The 19,655-nt window shown below is 41.9% G+C and overlaps 1 protein-coding gene across 3 annotated transcripts; it reads right to left on the reverse strand.

Annotated features, from left to right (window-relative positions):
* Positions 1-225: 225 nt before the first annotated feature.
* On the reverse strand, positions 226-18,524 carry slc25a48 (solute carrier family 25 member 48). Of its 3 annotated transcripts, none has more exons than XM_057850598.1 (7): positions 18,364-18,524; positions 13,947-13,990; positions 13,784-13,855; positions 11,092-11,341; positions 6,901-7,215; positions 2,780-2,913; positions 226-632 (listed from the first exon to the last, which is right to left on the reverse strand). In XM_057850598.1, the coding sequence occupies exons 1-7, from the start codon at positions 18,413-18,415 to the stop codon at positions 528-530; spliced, it is 972 nt and encodes a 323-aa protein (XP_057706581.1). In that variant the 5' UTR covers positions 18,416-18,524; the 3' UTR covers positions 226-527. The 3 variants fall into 3 exon arrangements, with proteins under 3 accessions (XP_057706581.1, XP_057706582.1, XP_057706583.1); XM_057850599.1 differs by lacking the exon at positions 18,364-18,524 and adding an exon at positions 18,081-18,291; XM_057850600.1 differs by lacking the exon at positions 6,901-7,215.
* Positions 18,525-19,655: the final 1,131 nt, after the last annotated feature.

The following is a 19,655-nucleotide window of genomic DNA, read 5'->3' on the forward strand; positions in this document are numbered from 1 at the left end:
TCTCTGTATTGCTAGCTGGATGGCATCCAACATCGTCAATGAAGTGGGCCGGTCTTTCAATGACTATAGCCCCGCCCCCACTCCGCCCCTGGCTCAAACTAATACAATGTCGTGAAGGTCAACATATTAAAAGCAGTTATGAAATTCAGCCCGTTGGTACAGTAGGGAAAAAAACGACAACTTTTGTAAAAGATTCATTTTATTTCTGTACAAAGAGACACTGGAATGGCACTTTACACATGAACATAGCGTGAGGCGACTAAACAAAAAATAGATTTCTTGCAGAACGCAATTGTCTATGTAGTAACATCACATGAATACATGAATACAATAAGCTTTTCTTAATATAAGAAACACAAACTATTTACAGTATATTACATTGTTTGTAAAGAAATAAAAATTAAGCATTCAAATAAGACTCATTGTGTGTAACAAGACAAAAGTTAAGGATATTGACACACACAAAAAAAGGTGTAACTTGTCGGATAATTACAAGTTGAACAAGAAAGAAGCGTCGCCGTGCACGGCTAAAAGCGCTGGAAGAACTGCAAGGATAGCTCGTAGCCCAAGAACATGGTGGCGCTCATGGGGAAGCCGCGGATGGCGTTCACTGACGCGCCGCGAAAAAACACCTGCGCGCACAAACACACATACCAAAAATTAATACATGTATCAACGTGAAAATACATTTTTGGGAGAAATTACAATGGTCGTTTTGCTGTGAGAGTTGGTAGATCTGGTCACTTCCTTTTGATTTTGAGGCATCTCAAACTTCCAGTACATATCATGTCACTTCCTGTTTTATTTTGGAGTATTCGGGGTTCACTTCCTGCACATATTGGTCACTTCCTGTTGATTTTGAGCCATTCCAGGGTTACTTCCTGTCGTAATCGGATCACTTCCTGTTGATTTTGAGGCATCTCGGACTTCCTGTTGAAATCACGTCACTTCCTGTTCATATTGGGTCACTTCCTGTTGATTGGAGGGATTTCGTGGTAACTTTCTGTAAATATTGGGTCACTTCCTATTGACTTTGAGGCATTCCAGGGTCACTTCCTGTAGCTGTCGGGTCACTTCCTGTTGATCTGGGGGCATTTCGGGTTCACTTCCTGTACATATTGGGTCACTTCCTGTTGAATTTGAGGCATTCCACAGTTACTTCCTGTTGTTATCAGGTCATTTCCTGTTGATTTTGAGGCCTTTCAGGGTCACTTGCTGTAGATATCGTGTCACTTCCTGTTGATCTGGGGGCATATCGGGTTCACTTCCTGTACATATTGGGTCAATTCCTGTTGAATTTGAGGCATTCCAGAGTTACTTCCTGTTGTTATCGGGTCATTTCCTGTTGATTTTGAGGCATCTCGGACTTCTCGATATTGGGTCACTTCCTGTTGATTTGGGGGCATCTCGGGTTCACTTCCTGTACATATTGGGTCACTTCCTGTTGATTTTGAGGCAATCTAGGGTCACATCCCGCATATTTTGAGGCATTCCATGGTCACTTCCTGTTGATCTGGGGGCATTTCGGGTTCACTTCCTGTACATATTGGGTCACTTCCTGTTGATTTTGAGGCATCTCAGACTTCCTGTTGAAATCACGTCACTTCCTGTTCATATTGGGCCACTTCCTGTTGATATGGAGGGATTTCGTGATAACTTTCTGTAAATATTGGGTCACTTCCTATTGACTTTGAGGCATTCTAGGGTCACTTCCTGTAGATATCGGGTCACTTCCTGTTGATCTGGGGGCATATCGGGTTCACTTCCTGTACATATTGGGTCACTTCCTGTTGAATTTGAGGCATTCCAGAGTTACTTCCTGTTGTTATCGGGTCATTTCCTGTTGATTTTGAGGCATCTCGGACTTCCTCTAGATATTGGGTCACTTCCTGTAGCTGTCATGTCACTTCCTGTTGATCTTGGGACATTTCGGGGTCACTTCCTGTTAATTTTGAGGCATTTAAGAGCCATTTCCTGTTTATTTGGGGGCATTTTGGGTTCACTTCCTATAGATATTGGGTCACTTCCTGTTGATGGTGAGGCATTCCAGGGTCACTTCCTGTTCATATTAGGTCACATCCTATTAATATGGAGGGATTTTGGGGTAACTTCCTGTTGATTTGGGGGCATTTCAAGTTCACTTCCTGTACATATTGGGTCACTTCCTGTTGATTTTGAGACATTACAGGGTCACTTCCTGTTGATTCTGAGGCATTTCAGAATCAATTCCTGTAGATATCGGGTCACTTCCTGTTGATATTGAGCCTTTCCAGGTTCACTTCCTATTGATTTTGAGGCATTTAAGAGCCACTTCCTGTTTATTTGGGGGCATTTTGGGTTTACTTCCTCTAGATATTGGGTCACTTCCTGTTGATATTGAGGCATTCCAGGGTCACTTCCTGTTTATATTAGATCACTTCCTGTTGATATGGGGGGATTTTGGGATCACTTCCTGTTGATTTGGGGGCATTTCGGGTTCACTTCCTGTCGATATTGGGTCACTTCCAGGGTCACTTCCTGATCATTTTGGGGCATTTCGGTGCACTTCCTGTTGATATCGGGTCATTTGGGTTGGAAATTAATAGGAGTGAATGTAAGCTTTTACGTTTGTTTTTCAGAGTAAAAAAAAATGCCATTGATTAAAAATATTTTGATGGTAGGTTTTGCATGACATGCTAAGCCACCATAAATAAAGTAACATTTGCGTTACCTAGTTATAGTTTTTTTTTCTTCTTTTTTAAACTAGGTATACAAACAATCATTGCACTTCTATCCTCACCTGTACGCCTTCAGTCTTGTAGCTGTGTAGAATGCAGTGAAGGACGCCGTTGTACTTCCTGTGCAGGTGGGCGTCGGCCTGCAGGCGACTCTTCACCACGTCAGCGGGCGTGGCCGTCACCCAGGAAATGGCACCTGACAAAAACACTTCAGTCACTCGCTGTTTCGAATTGAACCACCTCGTTAACAGTTACTGTTATCACGAAAATCAATTTTTTAACTTGATATTGATACTCGAACCATTTTCAGTTCAACATAAATGATTTTTTTTTTTTCAAAAATTTTCTGTCGCCAAAATTTCCCATTGGCTTCCAATGACCCTCTTCGTCTGCCATTCATTTCAATAGAACAAAAACTTCCATTCACTCCAATTGATTTCCAACACAAGTGACCCGATATGAAAAAGAAGTGACCCCAAAACACCCCCGAATCAACAGGAGGTGACCAAATATGAACAGGAAGTGACCCTGAAATGCCACCAAAACAACAGGAAGTGACCCAATATGAAAAGGAAGTGAACCTGAAATGCCCTACAACAAAACAGGAACTGACCAGATAGCTACTAAAAGTCTGTGATGCGTCAAAATCAACAGAAAGTGACCCTAAAATGCACCAAAAACAACTGGAAGTGACCCGATTTCGACAGGAATGAACCCTATAATGCCTCAAAATCAACAGAAGTGACCCAATATGTACAAGAAGTGCACCCAAAATGCCCCAAAGTCAGCAGGAAGTGACCTAATATGTACAGGAAGTGACCATGTAATACCTTAAAAACAACAGGAAGTGACCCAATATGAACAAGAAGTGACCCTGTAATGCCTCAAAATCAACAGGAAGTGACCCAATATGAACAAGAAGTGAACCTGGAATGGCTCAAAATCAAAAGGAAGTGCCCCAATATCTACAGGAAGTGACCCTAAAACGCCCCAAAATCAATTGGAAGTGAGAGTATATCTACAGGAAGTGACCCTGTAATGCCTTAAAAAAAACAGGAAGTGACTAAATATCTATTGGAAGTGACCCTAAAATGCACCAAAATCAATAGGAAGTGAGCCAATATCTACAGGAAGTGACCCTGTAATGCCCCATTACAACAGGAAGTGACCCAATATGTACAGGAAGAGACCCTGAAATGCCCCATAACAACAGGAAGTGACCCAATAGGTACAAGAAGAGAACCCAAATTGCCCCAAAATTGGCAAGAAGTGACCTAATACGTATAGGAAGTGACCCTGAAATGCCCCATAACAACAGGAAGTTACCCAATATGTACAGAATGGGACCCTGAAATGCCCCAAAATCAACAGGATGGGACCCGATTTTGACAGGAATAGACCATGTAATGCCTCAAAATCAACAGGAAGTGACCCAATATGTACAGGAAGTAAACTTGAAATGCCCCATATCAACAGAAAGTGACCCAATATGAACAGGAAGTGACCACAGAATGCCTCAAAATCAACAGGAAGGGACCCGATTTCAACAGGAATAGACCCTGTAATGCCTCAAAATCAACAGGAAGTGACCCAATATGTACAAGGAGAGAACCCAAAATGCCCCCAAATCAGCAAGAAGTGACATAATACGTACAGAAAGTGACCCTGAAATGCCCAATATCAATAGGAAGTGACCCAAGATGTACAGGAGCTGACCCTGAAATGCCCCTAAACACAAAGTTACCCCAAAACCCTCCATATCCACAGGAAGTGACTAAATATGAACAGGAAGTGAAATCCAAATGCCCCTAAATCAACAGGTAGTGATCCCAAAACTCTCATATCAACAGGAAGTGACCCTGAAATGCCCCTAAATCAACAATAATTGCACCCAAAATCCCCCATATCAACAGGAAGTGATCCAACATGAACAGGAAGTGAACCCAAAAAAAAAAAACAGGAAGTGACCTAATATCCCAAGCATACCAGTAAAGCTAGCATAGCAATTTGTCCAAATTTCATCTTCTAGTGTCTTTAAATTGCTCCAAAATGAACAGGAAGTGACTCAAAATATACAGGAAGTGATCTAGTAATGCCCCCAAATCATCAAAAACTCATTCAAAATAACCAAAAAGTGGTGCCTAACTTTAAAGTTTAGTTGAAATTTGTTGTTGTGTGAAGCACACGAGGTTACGGAGGGCGACCGCTCACATGATTGGACTTTGCTCGTCTAATCATATTGGACTTTTGCTGCTTTTGACGCCTTTGCACATTGACTGAGTTTATCTTTTTTTTTCTTTTTTGGTTTTAGCAGCGCCGCGTTTTCCCGACTCACGTGTCGGCGAGCTTCGCCAAGCCTTCATCTGGAATCCATTTTGCCAAACAATGCCCTTACCAAAATGAAAAACAGCAGCTGCTCGCACGCACGCATGTTTGCACTTTGCTGGTTTTAACCATGAACGCACTCTTAGTAAGGTTGTCCAAAGTATGGTAAGGAATGGAAAAGTACTGACACTAGAAAGTAATTGTACCCACTACCAACCCTAATGTATATCCAGTAGGTGGGGGATTATCAAGGTGGGAGGTGGGGGGCTCGAAGGCAAGCGTCTGGTGGCTGGGCCTGTTCCCATGGGGCCTGGCTGGGCACAGCCCGAAAAGGAAACATGGGTCCTCCTTCCTATGGGCTCACCACCTGTAGGGGCCAAAGGGGTCGGGTGTGTATGGAGTTGGGCGGCAGCCAAAGGCCTTGGCAGTCCGACCCCCAGCTACAGAAGCTAACTCTTGGGACAAGGACTGTCACCTCTCTGGCAGGGAAGGTGCCCGAGCTGGTGTGTGAGGCTTAGAAGTTTCAACTTGATGTAGTCGGACTCTCCTCCATGCACAGTTTGGGTTCAGGTACCAATCCTCTCGAGAGGGGTTGGACCGTCTTCCACTCTGGAGTTACCCACGGTGAGAGGCGCCGACAGGTCTGGGCATACTTACTGCACCCGGCTTGGCACCTGTACGTCGGGGTTCACCCCAGTAGACGAGAGGGTACCCTCCCTTCGCCTTCGGGTCGGGGGACGGGTCCTGACTGTTGTTTGTGCTTACGCACCAAACAGAAGCTCAGAGTACCCACCCTGTTTGGAGTCCTTGGAGGGTGTGCTGGAGAGCACTCCCTCTGGGAACTCCCTCGTTCTGTTGGGGGACTGCAACGCTCACGTGGGCAATGACAGTGAGACCTGGAGGAGTGTGATTGGGAGGTCTGGGCTTCCCTGCTAAAGCTGCAGCCACCGCGACCCGACCCCAGATCAAGCGGTAGATGATAACGATGATGACGACTTCCATTCACTACTATTGATTTCCAATCCAAGTGACCTGAGGGTTTAGGGTTTAGGAAGTGACCCTGAAATGCCCCCAAATCCACATGAAGTGACCCAAAATGAACAGGAAGGAAGTGACTCTAAAATGCCCCCAGATAAACAGGAAGTGACCCTGAAATGCCTCTAGCTGTTGATTTGGGGGCATTTCAGGGTCACTTCCTGTTCATATTGGGTCACTTCCTTTCTTAGGGACATTTTAAGGTCACTTCCTGCTCATTATGGGTCACTTCCTGTTGATTTTGGGGCATTTCAGGGTCACTTCCTGTTCATATTGGGTCACTTCCTGTTGATATGGAGGCATTTCAGGGACACCTACTGCTTAAATCAGGTCACTATCTGTTGATTAGGGTGCATTTCAGGTTCACTTCCTGTACATGTTGGGTCACTTCCTGTTGGGTTGGGGTCACCTGTTGATATCGGGTCACTTGGGTTAAAAATCAATAGGAGTGAATAGAAGTTTTTCTGCCATTGAAATGAATGGTGAATACGGCCATTAGAAATAAATGGGTATTTTTTTCGCAAATTTTGGCCAAACCGTACTTTTTTTGCCAAAACTGTATAGAACTTATGTGCACCTTAGCGTCCTGGATTTAAAAAAAAAAAAAGATCAATTCTGCCTGTTTTGGTGTATGAATGAAAGGAATGTGAGCTTTTGCATTACATATTAACAGCTTTAGCTTTTCGCGATTAGACAGTCATCATAGCATTCTGCTATTTTAAGCTAGCTCTAGTAAATGTCCTTCATTACCGTAATGCATCGCTTTTAAGTGAATCACCCATATGACGTGTTGTTTGTATGTTCTAATAAATATGATTCTGACCTGCGAGTCCGCCGGCTAACCAAATGGCGCAGGGGTGCGGTGCGGTAGCGCCGTCGCTTTTGAGGAGGTCGCAGAAGACGGCGTAGGGAACGAAGTAGAGCGCGTAGCCGGGGATGTCTCTGAGCAGCATGGCCACGCCCCCCCGGTACAGACCCCGGAGTCCCTCGCGCTGCACGATGCTGTTGATGCAGTGGACGGGCCCGCGGTACACGTTGATGGCGCCGCCGGCGCTGTTGGCCACGTGCAGCGAGCGCGCGCCCGCCGGCGCCGCCGTCACGCCGTGAGATGACATGCTGCCCGCCAACTGGAAACTTTCTGAACACCAAAAGAAATAGGCAAAGTCAGCAATGTAAGGATGCTTTGCTTTTTTTTTAAAAAGGATTTTAGGGTCACTTCCTGTTGATTTAGGGGCATTTCGGGTTTCTTCCTGTACATATTGGGTCACTTCCTGTTGATTTTGGGGTACTTCAAGTCACTTCCTTGTAGATATCGGGTCACTTCCCGTTGATCTGGGGCATTTCAGCTTAACTTGCAGTACATTTTGGGTCACTTCCTATTGATTTTGAGGCATTTAAGAGTCACTTCCTGTTGATTTTGGGGCATTTCAGGGTCACTTCCTGTAGATACTGGGTCACATTCCGTTTATTTGGGGGCATTTCAGGGTCACTACCTGTTTATATTGGGTAACTTCCTGTTGATTTTGAGGCATTCCAGGGTCACTTCCTGTTGATTAAGAGGCATTTCAGGTCACTTCCTGTTCATATTGGGTCACTTTCTGTTGCTTTGAGGTCACTTCCTGTTCATTTTGGGTCACTTCCTGTTGATATGGGAGGGTTTTAGGGTCACATCCTGTTAATTTGGGAGCATTTGGGATTAACTTCCTGTACATTTTAGGTCACTTCCTGTTGATTTTGAGGAATTCCAGGGTGACTTCCTGTTGATTCGGAGGCATTTCTGGTCACTTCCTGTGGATATCCAGTCACATCCTGTTGATTTTTTGGCGGGTGATTTTAGTGTAACTTCCTGTTAATTTGGGCGCATTTCAGGTTAACTTCCTGTACATATTGGGTCGCTTCCTGTTGATTTTGGGCACTTCAGGGTCACTTCCTATTGATTAGGGGGCAGTTTGGGGTCACTTCCTGTTCATATTGGGTCACTTTCTGTTGCTTTGAGGTCACTTCCTGTTGATATGGGAGGGTTTTAGGGTCACATCCTGTTAATTTGGGAGCATTTGGGATTAACTTCCTGTACATTTTAGGTCACTTCCTGTTGATTTTGAGGAATTCCAGGGTGACTTCCTGTTGATTCGGAAGGCATTTCTGGTCACTTCCTGTAGATATCCAGTCACATCCTGTTGATTTTTTTGGCGGGGGATTTTAGTGTAACTTCCTGTTAATTTGGGCGCATTTCAGGTTAACTTCCTGTACGTATTGGGTCGCTTCCTGTTGATTTTGGGCACTTCAGGGTCACTTCCTATTGATTAAGGGGCAGTTTGGGGTCACTTCCTGTTCATATTGGGTCACTCCCTGTTGATATATACATATATACACATACATATATATATATGTATATACATATATATCATATACTGTTAATTCGGGGGCATTTTGGGTTAACTTCCAGTACATATTGGGTCACTTTCTATTGATTTTGAGGCATTCCAGGGTCACTTCCTGTTGATATCGGGTCACTTCCTGTTGGTTGTTGGGCATTTCAGTGTCACTCCCTGTAGTTATGGGGTCACTTACTGTTAATTTGGGGGCATTTTAGGGTCACTCCCTGTTGATTTGGGGGCATTTCAGGTTCACTTCCTGTACATATTGGGTCACTTCCTGTTGATATGGGGAGGTTTTAGGGTCACATCCTGTTAATTTGGGGGCATTTCAGGTCAACTTCCTGTTGATTTGGGGGCATTTCAGGTTCACTTCCTGTACGTATTGGGTCACTTTCTGTTGATATGGGAGGGTTTTAGGGTCACATCCTGTTAATTTGGGGGCATTTCAGGTCAACTTCCTGTACATATCCAGTCACTTCCTGTTAATTTGGGGGCATTTTAGGGTCGCTTCCTGTCCATTTTGCGGCTCTTAGGGTCACTTATTATTGATTTTGAGTCATTTTACTGTCACTTCCTGTTGCTTTGGAGGCATTTTAGGGTTACTTCCTGTTCGTATTGGGTCAGTTGGGTTTGAAATCAATAGGAGTGAATGGAGGTTTTTGCCCCATTGAAATGAATAGCAAATATGGTCATTGGAAATGAATGGGAAATTTTGCCCATTTGGGCAAATCTTGGCCAAAATGTTCCTTTTTGGCAAAAAATACATTATGCAACTTTGTGCGCCATAGCGTCCTGCATTTTTTTAAATGGGAAAACCATGTGATTTGGACAAAAAAATGGTAAGACATTTGAAATGTAAACAAAAATTTAAAAACTATTGATTGAATTGATAACGTGGCGTCAGTGGCAGCCAAGGAGTTAAAACATCTCCTCAAGTCAATTGTTTTGTTTTTGGGGGAAACACATGGAAGCATTAGGGTAGTAAATAATCAAGCCGAATTGTCACAATCTTTTTGAGGCGGCGGCATGTCGCTCACTCGATCGGGCGTCTGCTTTCGGAATACCTTGGTGCACGCCAAGGAGCCGGATTAAGTTTTGCAGACGTGGTTCGCTGACCGCTCTAAATGTTACACGTGTAGACGGACAAGCTCGTCTGTTAAGCATCGACTGCAAAATCAACTTTCGATTTCAGCTTCACTGGACCCGCCGTTAATAAGTCAACATGTTTTAGTGCCAATGTTCTGGCTTTTTCAATTTGTAACATGACAACATTCACACTGAAGTCATCAAAATCTCAGTTTAAAACATCAACTTATCTGCTGATCGTGTAAAACTACTTATTATTGGTAGCTTTACATGTATTTCAAAAGTTACCATCTATGGTATATCGTGTATTAGTGCTGCAACAATTAATCGATTAACTCGAGCAATTTGATTAGAAAAATGCTTCGAATCAAACTTTGCTGCTTTGAGGACTTGTATAACTAGAGTGGCGTTGTCATGGTTTGCTTTGAAAGTGTTTGCATTTAAGGGGCATGAATGTTGCGTAGTTATTGCCAAAAATGGTTCGGACAGAATTAGCCAAAAAGACTCCCATTCTTTTCTAATAGGCAAAACTTCCTATTGACTTCCATTCATTTCAATGGCACAAAAACTTCAATTCATTCCTATTGATTTGGAAACCAAGTCACTCAATATCGACAGGAAGTTACCCCTAAATGCCAGAAAAGCAAAAGGAAGTCCCGATATCAACAGATAGTGACCTTAAAATGATGGCAGATCAACAGGAAGTGACCCAATATCTACAGGAAGTGCCAATGATGCCAAAAAATAAACAAAGTGACCCGATATGAACCGAAAGTGATCCCGAAATGCTATTAAATCAACAGGAAGTTTTTAAATATGAACAGGAAGTCACCCTGAAATGCCCCAAAATAAACATGAAGTGACCCAATATCTACAGAAAGCCTGAAATGTCTCAAAATCAAAAGGAAGTGACCCAATATGAACAGAAAGTGACCCTGAAATGCTCCAAAATAACAGGAGGTGACCAAATATCTACAGGAAGTCTAAGATGCCCAAAAATAAACAGGAAGTGACCCAATATGAACAGAAAGTAACCCCAAAATGCCCTTAAATCAACCGAAAGTGACCCAATATGAACAGGAAGTGACCTCAAATGCCTCAAAATCAACAGGAAGTGACTCAATATCTGCAGGAAGTCCAAGATGCTTAAAAATAAACAGGAAGTGACCAATTTGAACCGAAAGTGACCCCAAAATGCTCTTACATCAACAGGAAGTGATCAAATATGAACAGGAAGTGACCCTGAAAAGCCCCAAAATAAACAGGAAGCGACCCTGAAATGCTTCTAAATCAACAGGACGTCACCCATACAAACAGGAAGTGACCCCTCAATGCCTCAAAATCAACAGGAAGTGACCCGGTATACCACGCATCGCAGCAAACAGTTGAGTTAAAAACTTCTAATTTTTACAAAACTTATTTTTTGTTTTGTTTAATTTTTTTTTAGTTTTTGGGGTTGATTGGCACCTATGAAAAATCCTTCAATTGTTTACAAAGGTTTTTATTTAATTTTTTGGTGGGGAAGGTTTTAGACTGTTAGCTGGACTTACCTGCCCTGCCAGCGGTCTGCATCTGTAGCCGAATCTTGACCAGGTCGATGGGGGCGCCGAGGCTCACCGACACCAGGCCGGTCAGCATGCTGGCGGCGGCCACGTCGACCAATCCGGCGGGGTGGCGCTCGTCGCCATAGCGCCGCTTGCAGATGGAGCGCTGCGCGTTGCTGAAGAAGCCGAAAACCAGCGAGTTGTAGGCCGCGATGGTGGCCACGGGGAAGGACATGCCTTTGAAGAAGCCTGCCGCCTGAGGAGAAAAAAATATAGAAAAAAATTTCATTTTTCGTAATTGAAACCTTACACCAGTTTTTGCAAAAGCTTTTACCCATAAAAAACACTTTGGCCAAAATTTGCCAATAATATACCCATTCATTACAATGGCACAAAAACGTCCATTCAGCTGAAATCAACATGAAGTGACTCCGAAATCCCCTACAAAACAACAGGATGCACAACTCGATAACAGGAAGTGACCCGATATCGACAGGAAATAACCCTGAAATGCCCCAAATAAACGTCAAAGTGCCCTGACATTTTCGAAAGTAACCCCAAAACAACAGGAAGTGACATCAAAATGCCCCTGAATTAACAGTAAGTAACCAAACATTAACACGATATGACTCTGAAATGCCCACAAATCAACAGGAAGTGACCGGTATGAACAGGGACGAACCCCGAAACCTCCCCCAAAACAACAGGATGTGACTTGATAACAGGAAGTTACCCAATATCAATAGGAAATGACCCTGAAATGCCCAAAATCAACAGGAAATGACCAGATAGTATAGAAATTAACCCCAAAACAATAGGAAGTGACATTGAAATGCCCCCAAATTAACAGGAAGTGACCCAATCTCAACAGGAAATGACCTTGAAATGCTCTTAAATTAACCCGAAGTGACCTGATAGTATACAAGGTAACCCCAAAATAACCTCAAAACAGGAAGTGACCCTAAAATAAACCAAAATCAACAGGAGGTGACCCTGGAATGCCTCCAAATCAACAGGAAGTGACCTGATATTACAAAAAGTGACCCAAAAACCCCCCCAAAACAACAAAAAGTAACCTCGAAATGCCCCCAAAACAAGAGGAAGTGACTTGATAACAGCAAGTGACCCCGAAATGCCCCCAAATTAACAGGAAGTGACCTGATGTTACAGAAAGTAACCCCAAAATAACCTCGAAACAGGAAGTGACTCTAAAATAAACCAAAACCAACAGGAAGTGACCATGGAATGCCTCAAAATCAACAGGAAGTGACCTGATATTACAGAACGTGACCCTAAAATAAACCAAAACCAACAGTAAGTAACCTCGAAATGCCCCCAAAACAACAGGAAGTGACTTGATAACTGGAAGTGACCCCAAAACGCACCTAAATTAACAGGAAGTGACCCAATATTAACAGGAACTGACCCCGAAATAACCCCAAACCAACAGGAAGTGGCCTCAGGATGCCCCCAAATTAACAGTAATGGCCCAATATCAACATGAAATGACCCTGAAATGTCCCAAATCAACATGAAGTGACCTGATATTATAGAAATTAATCCCAAAACACAGGAAGTGATATCGAAATTTCTCCAATTTAACAGGAAGTGACCTCAAATTGCCTCAAAATCAACAGGAAGTGAAAGGATATTACAGAAAGTGACCCTGAAATAACCCCAAAACAACAGGAAGGGACCTGATATCAGGAAATGACCCTGAAATGCCTCCAAATCGACAGGAAGTGACCTCGAAACGCCCCCAAATCAATAGGAAGTGATTTGATAACAGCAAGCGACCAGAAATGCCCCCAAATTAACAGGAAGTTACCCAATATTAACAGGAAAGGACCCCGAAATAACCCCAAACCAACAGGAAGTGACCTCAGAATGCCCCCAGATTAACAGGAAGTGGCACAATATCAACATGAAATGACCTTGAAATGCTCCCTAATCAATAGAAACTGAACTGATATTACAGAGTAACCCCAAAACAACAGGAAGGGACCTCGAAATGCCCCCAAATCAACAGGAAGTGAAATGATATTACAGAAAATGACCCTGAGATAACCCCAAAACAACAGGAAGTGACTTGATAACAGGAAGTGACCCAAAAAATGTCCCCAAATTAACAGGAATTGGCCCAATAATAACAGGAAATTAACCTGAACTACCCCCAAATGAACAGGAAGTGACCTCAAAATGCCCTGAAATCAACAGGAAGTGACCTGACATAACAGGAAGTGACCCCCCCAAAAACCCAAAACAACAGAATGTGACTTGATAACAGGAAATGACCTCAAAATACCCACAAATTAACAGGAAGTGACTCAACATAAACAGGAAATGCCCCTGAAATGCCCCCCAAATAACAGGAAGTGACCTCGAAATGCCCCCAAATCAATATGAAGTGACCTGATCTTTCAGTAGGTAACCCCCAAACCCCCCGTAAAACAACAGGAAGTAACCTTGAAATGCCTCCAAATCAACAGGAAGTGACTCGAAAATACATTCTTCCGCAAACTAATACTCCATCCTGTGGCTTAACATGGATTGACCGTGATCATTGTCCAATCAGCAGCCGTGTATTTTTGTGAAGGTTCCTCCCATAAACAGCATCTTTTCCACATTGATACAAGGAATATATTCCTAGCAGATCTATGGAACAATTAATGCCAGTTAATGTTTTTGCGTGACATACCGCTTCCTTCCTGTAGGTGGTGACGATGCAGTGCATGGTGCTCTTGTAGCCTTTTCCAGCTTGGAGCCGCGTCTGCGTTGAACCGACACCACGTGCATGGTCAATACAGGTGCAAAAACACATGCAGGATTGTTTCACGTCTCGGCCGCCATTTTGTTTTTACCTTGACAGTGTCCAGAGGATGTCCCACTACCACGCTGGATGCCCCTGCCAACACGCAAAGATCAACATCAGAATGACGGCAATTGACGTCCGATCCAGTAAAACTGAGAAATCTGATAATATAGACTATATATGAACATGAAGTGACCCCGAAATGACCCAAAATCAACAGGAAGTGACCTGATATGAACAGAAAGCGACCTCCGAATTGCTGCTAAATCAACAGGAAGTGACACGATATGAACAGCAGGTGACCCCCAAATTCCCCAAGGAATCGACCCTATATGTACAGTAAGTCCGAGATACCCCAAAAGTAACGGGAAGTGACCTGATATGAAAAGAAAATGACTCTGAAATGCTCCTAAACCAACAGGAAGTGACCTGAAATTTACAGGAAGTAACCCAATATGACCAGAAAATGGCCCCAAAATACCCCAAATAAACAGGAAATTACTCACTATGAACAGGAAGTGACACCAAAATGCCCCAAATTTAACAGGAAGTGATGTGGTATCAACAGGAATTGACCCTGAAATGCCCCAAAATCAATAGGAAGTGATCCAATATGTACAGTTAGTCTCAGATGCCCCAAAATAAACCGGAAGTGACCCGATATGAACATAAAATGACCCCAAAATACCTCTAAATTAACAGGAAGTGACCCAATATGAACAGGAAGTGACCCTGAAATGCCCCAAAATCAACAGAAGTGAACCAATATCTACAGGAAGTGTGAGATGCCTCAAAATGAACTGGTCCCCAAATGACCAGAAAATGACCCCGGAATACCCCAAATAAGCAGGAAATGACTCACTATGAACAGGAAGTGACACCAAAATGCCCCAAAATTAACAGGAAGTGATGTGATATCAACAGGAAGTGACCCTGAAATGCCCCAAAATCAATAGGAAGTGATCCGATATGTACAGTAAGTACGAGATGCCTCAAAATAAACAGGAAGTGACATGACATGAACAGAAAATGACCCCGAAATGCCCCAAAATCAACAGGAAGTGCGAGATGCCTCAAAATAAACAGGAAGTTACCCAATATGACCAGAAAATGACCCCAAAATGCCCAAATTAAGCAGGAAATGACTCGACTCACTATGGACATCAAATGACACCAAAATGCCCCAAAATTAACAGGAAGTTATGCGGTACCAACAGGAAGTGACCCTGAAATGCCCCAAAATCAATAGGAAGTGATCCAATATGTACAGTAAGTCTGAGATGCCTCAAAATAAACAGGAAGTGACCCGATATGAACAGAAAATGACCCCCAAATACCCCTAAATTGACAGGAAGTGACCCAATATGAACAGGAAGTGACCCCAAAATGCCCCAAAATCAACAGGAAGTGACCCAATAAGAACAGGAAGTGACCCCGAAATGCCCCAAAATCAACAGGAAGTCAACCAATATCTACAGGAGGTGCGAGATGCCTCAAAATAAACAGGAAGTTACCCAATATGACCAGAAAATGACCCCGAAATGCCCCAAAACAAGAAGTCCATCCATCCATCCATCCATCCATCCATCCATTTTCTCCCGCTTATGCACAACACAAACACATATTTACACAAATATGGGCTGACACACACACAAAAGACCCACTTGATACAAAAACACAAAAATATACACAAATGACACCATTAAACACACACACACACACACACACTAGCTAATTATACACTCTAACACATTTCTACCATACACAACAATATGCACACATGCTACCTAAAAACCCACACATATGACACACTCTACAAACACACACTAGCTAATTACCCACTCAAATAACACACTTCTACCGTACACAAAAATATGCACATGCACACGCATGCTACCTAAAAACCCACACAAATGACACACACTGCCTAAATAGACACACAATTGCCACACAAAAAACACACTCCTACACAAGAAATAGACAAATGACTTACACAAAAACACACAAAATACACAAATGACAAAATAGAAAAAACACAGATGACCAAAATACACAAAAACTGACTCTATAAACACACAACTACACAAAAAATATCCACATTCAAGCACACTACCTACAAACCCACACCGATGACACACACTACAAACACATACTGGACTGTCTCAGGAAATTAGAATACACAATATTCTAATTTTCTGAGACAGTCCTGTATATTGTTCTATGTAAAGGACGTCAGCCAAGGTCGGCCCCCCACATTTTTACCACGCCAAATCTGGTCCCCTTTGCAAAAAGTTTGGACACCCCTGCTTTAAATGGTGGATTAATGTACAGGACTGTCTCAGAAAATTAGAATATTGTGTATTCTAATTTTCTGAGACAGTCCAGTATATTAAACAAATACACACAAATCGCACACTTGATACAAAGACTTACTTACGTTACACAAACACACAAAAAGATGTCACACAACCTGAATGACACAAAATACACACAAATATAATACACAAATACACATATTGCCAAAATAGACACACAATTGCCACACACACACAAACTACAAAAGAAATACGCACACAAATGACCTATAAAAACACACACAAAATACACAAATAACGCGATGAAAAACACACACACATTCCCCAAGTACACTAAAAATGACACACTCTAGAAACACAAATACACAAAAAATATGCACATGCACACATACAAACAGAACCTAAAAACCCACACAAATACAACACAAGACAAACACACATTGCCTGAATAGACACAAAATTGCCACACACAAAACAAATGCACATCTACCCAAGAAATATGCACACAAATGACTGATACAAAAACAAACACAATGCAGAAATAACACAAAACAAAAACACACACACACCAATGACACACAATGCAAACACATATATTACTATTATTATTATTATATAAAATACACACAAATGACTCACTTGACACATAAACATATTCACGTCACACAACCCAAATGACACAGAATGACAACAAAAATATACACAAATGACACAATTAAAACAGACACACACCCGTACCTACCCATACACACTCAAACCACACATTTCTACCATACACAACAATATGCACATGCACACACAATCCCTAAAAACACATAATACAAACACACACACTGCCTAAATAGACACACAATTGCCACATGCAAAACAAACAAAAACACACATCTACACAAGAAACATGCACACAAATAACCTATAAAAAAACACACAAACAACATGATAAAAAACAACAACACACATCTCCACAAGAAACATGCACACAAATAACCTATACAAAAACACACAAACTACATGAAAAAAAAAAACACACATCTAATCAAGGAACTGGCACACAAATGACCAAATTGATATAAAACCACGCACAATACACAAATGACACGATACAAAAACACACACAGTGCAGAAATAGCACGATACAAAAAACACACACATAACCTAATTACACAAAAACTGACACACTCTATCAACACAACTACACAAAAAATATCCAAATGCAAACACACACTACCCAAAACCCACACCAATGACACACACTACAAACACTTATATTACAAAGATACACACAAATGACACACTTGATACAAAAACATACGTTACACAACCCGAATGACACACAATGCACACACATTACCTAAAAACACACACGACACATACTACAAACACACACACTGCCTAAATAGACACACAATTTCCACATACAAAACAAACAAAAAAACATCTACATAACAAACATAAAAAAACACAAACTACATGATAAAAACAACACAACACTCTACACAAGAAACATGCACACAATAACCTATTCAAAACCACAGAAACGACATGATTAAAAAAAACAACAACACACATCTACACAAGAAATTTGCACACAAATGACAAACTCGATATAAAAACACACACAATACACAAATGACACGATACTAAAAACACACACATTTCCTCATTACACAGAAAAATTACTCTTTAAACACACAACTACACAAAAAATGTGCGCATGCACACACACACACACACACACACTACCTAAAACCCCACACAAATTACACTCTCAATACAAAAACAAACTCACGTTACACAAATACACACAAAAAGACACACAAACCGAATGACACACAACAACGTAAACGAGACCCACGTGATCCACACACATGCATATCCCAATTGGCAGCCAACGACGGCGATAGACGTCCAATCCATTTCACCTGAATGATCGCGTTTTAGTGCCTTTGACGGCTATAGACGTCCATTGGGAGGGCTGACTGCGTTCTACCAATGGATTGGACGTCTATCGCCGTCAAGAGCAGCCTGTGAGTTAATGGTGAGCTTTCAGTCAGGTGTTCCTAAGATTTGGAAGTCACGTGATTCAATCGCGGTGCTATAAAAAACCCACAAACACAACAAGACACGCATCAAATTGTATGTTACACTGACCTCCGACCCATCCTGCGAGGAAGTCATCTATCCGGAAGCCGTTGGAAGTCATTTTTAATTCAAAAAATAAAAGAAATATTATTACTCTTCCATTCGAAAGCGACTTTGTTAGTCTTCACGTGTGTGTTTGTGATTGTGTTGTGAATCGTCTGCGACGCAAGCCCACGTTTTCATTGCCGGGCTCACATCCAACCCAGGTGGGATCAGTGGCCAATCAGAGCAAGAGACAGGCTCCTCCCCAGCCAATCGTCGACTAGCTAAACCAGCATGACTGCCAATCGACGCGCGGTATGCAAATAAGCCACGAGGAAGACATGACAGCCTTAATAACAAAAACCCAATCTACGTTAACTTTTTTTTTGTTTTGTTAATACAGTATTTGCATCAAAATGACTTATTCATGTATTTACCATGTTGATGTATGTTAACAAAACAACTCAACAAAAATAAGTACTGAAAAAAAAGTTAAGGAATAATTGAGAGGACGTGAAAAACAATCAGGCAATGTATAACCCAAACCCACTAAAAAATGAATAATACATTTTTGAAAAAATAAAATTGTTTAATAAAAAAAAAAAAAAAAAAAAAAATCACCCAACCCATGCTCCTAAAACCCCCAAAAGTAATATACTACTACAAAATAATCTAAATATGATCATATAAATAAATAAATAAAAGTTCCACATTCCAAAGTTAAAACAATTTTCAAATTAAAATTATGGGGGTATTTCAGGGCCACTTCCTGTAGTTATTGGGTCACTTCCTGTTGATTTTGGGTCATTTCAAGGTCACTTCCTGTTGATTTTAGGCATTTTAGGGTCACTTCCTGTAGTTATCGGGTCACTTCCTATTGATTTTGGGTTATTTCAAGGTCACTTCCTGTTGATTTTTAGGCATTTCAGGGGTCACTTCCTGTAGTTATCGCGTCACTTCCTGTTGATTTTGGGTCATTTCAGGGTCACTTCCAGTTGATTTTTTTGGCATTTCAGGGTCACGTCCTGTAGTATCGGGTCACTTCCTGTTGATTTTGGGTCATTTCAGGGTCACTTCCTGTAGTATCGGATCACTTCCTGTTGATCTTGGGTCATTTCAGGGTCTCTTCCTGTTGATTTTGAGGCATTCAGTGTCACTTCGTGTTGATCTGGGGGTATTCTGGGTCCTTCCTGTTGATACCAGATCACTTCCTGTTGATACCATGTCACTTCCTATCAATTCGGGGGCTTTTTGGGGTCACTTCTTGTTGATTTTATCTTTGATTTGAGCCATTTCAGGGTCACTTCCTGTTGATTTCA

This window comes from Corythoichthys intestinalis, chromosome 11 (genome assembly GCF_030265065.1).
Source record: "Corythoichthys intestinalis isolate RoL2023-P3 chromosome 11, ASM3026506v1, whole genome shotgun sequence".
In the NCBI taxonomy this organism is placed as follows: Eukaryota; Metazoa; Chordata; class Actinopteri; order Syngnathiformes; family Syngnathidae; genus Corythoichthys; species Corythoichthys intestinalis.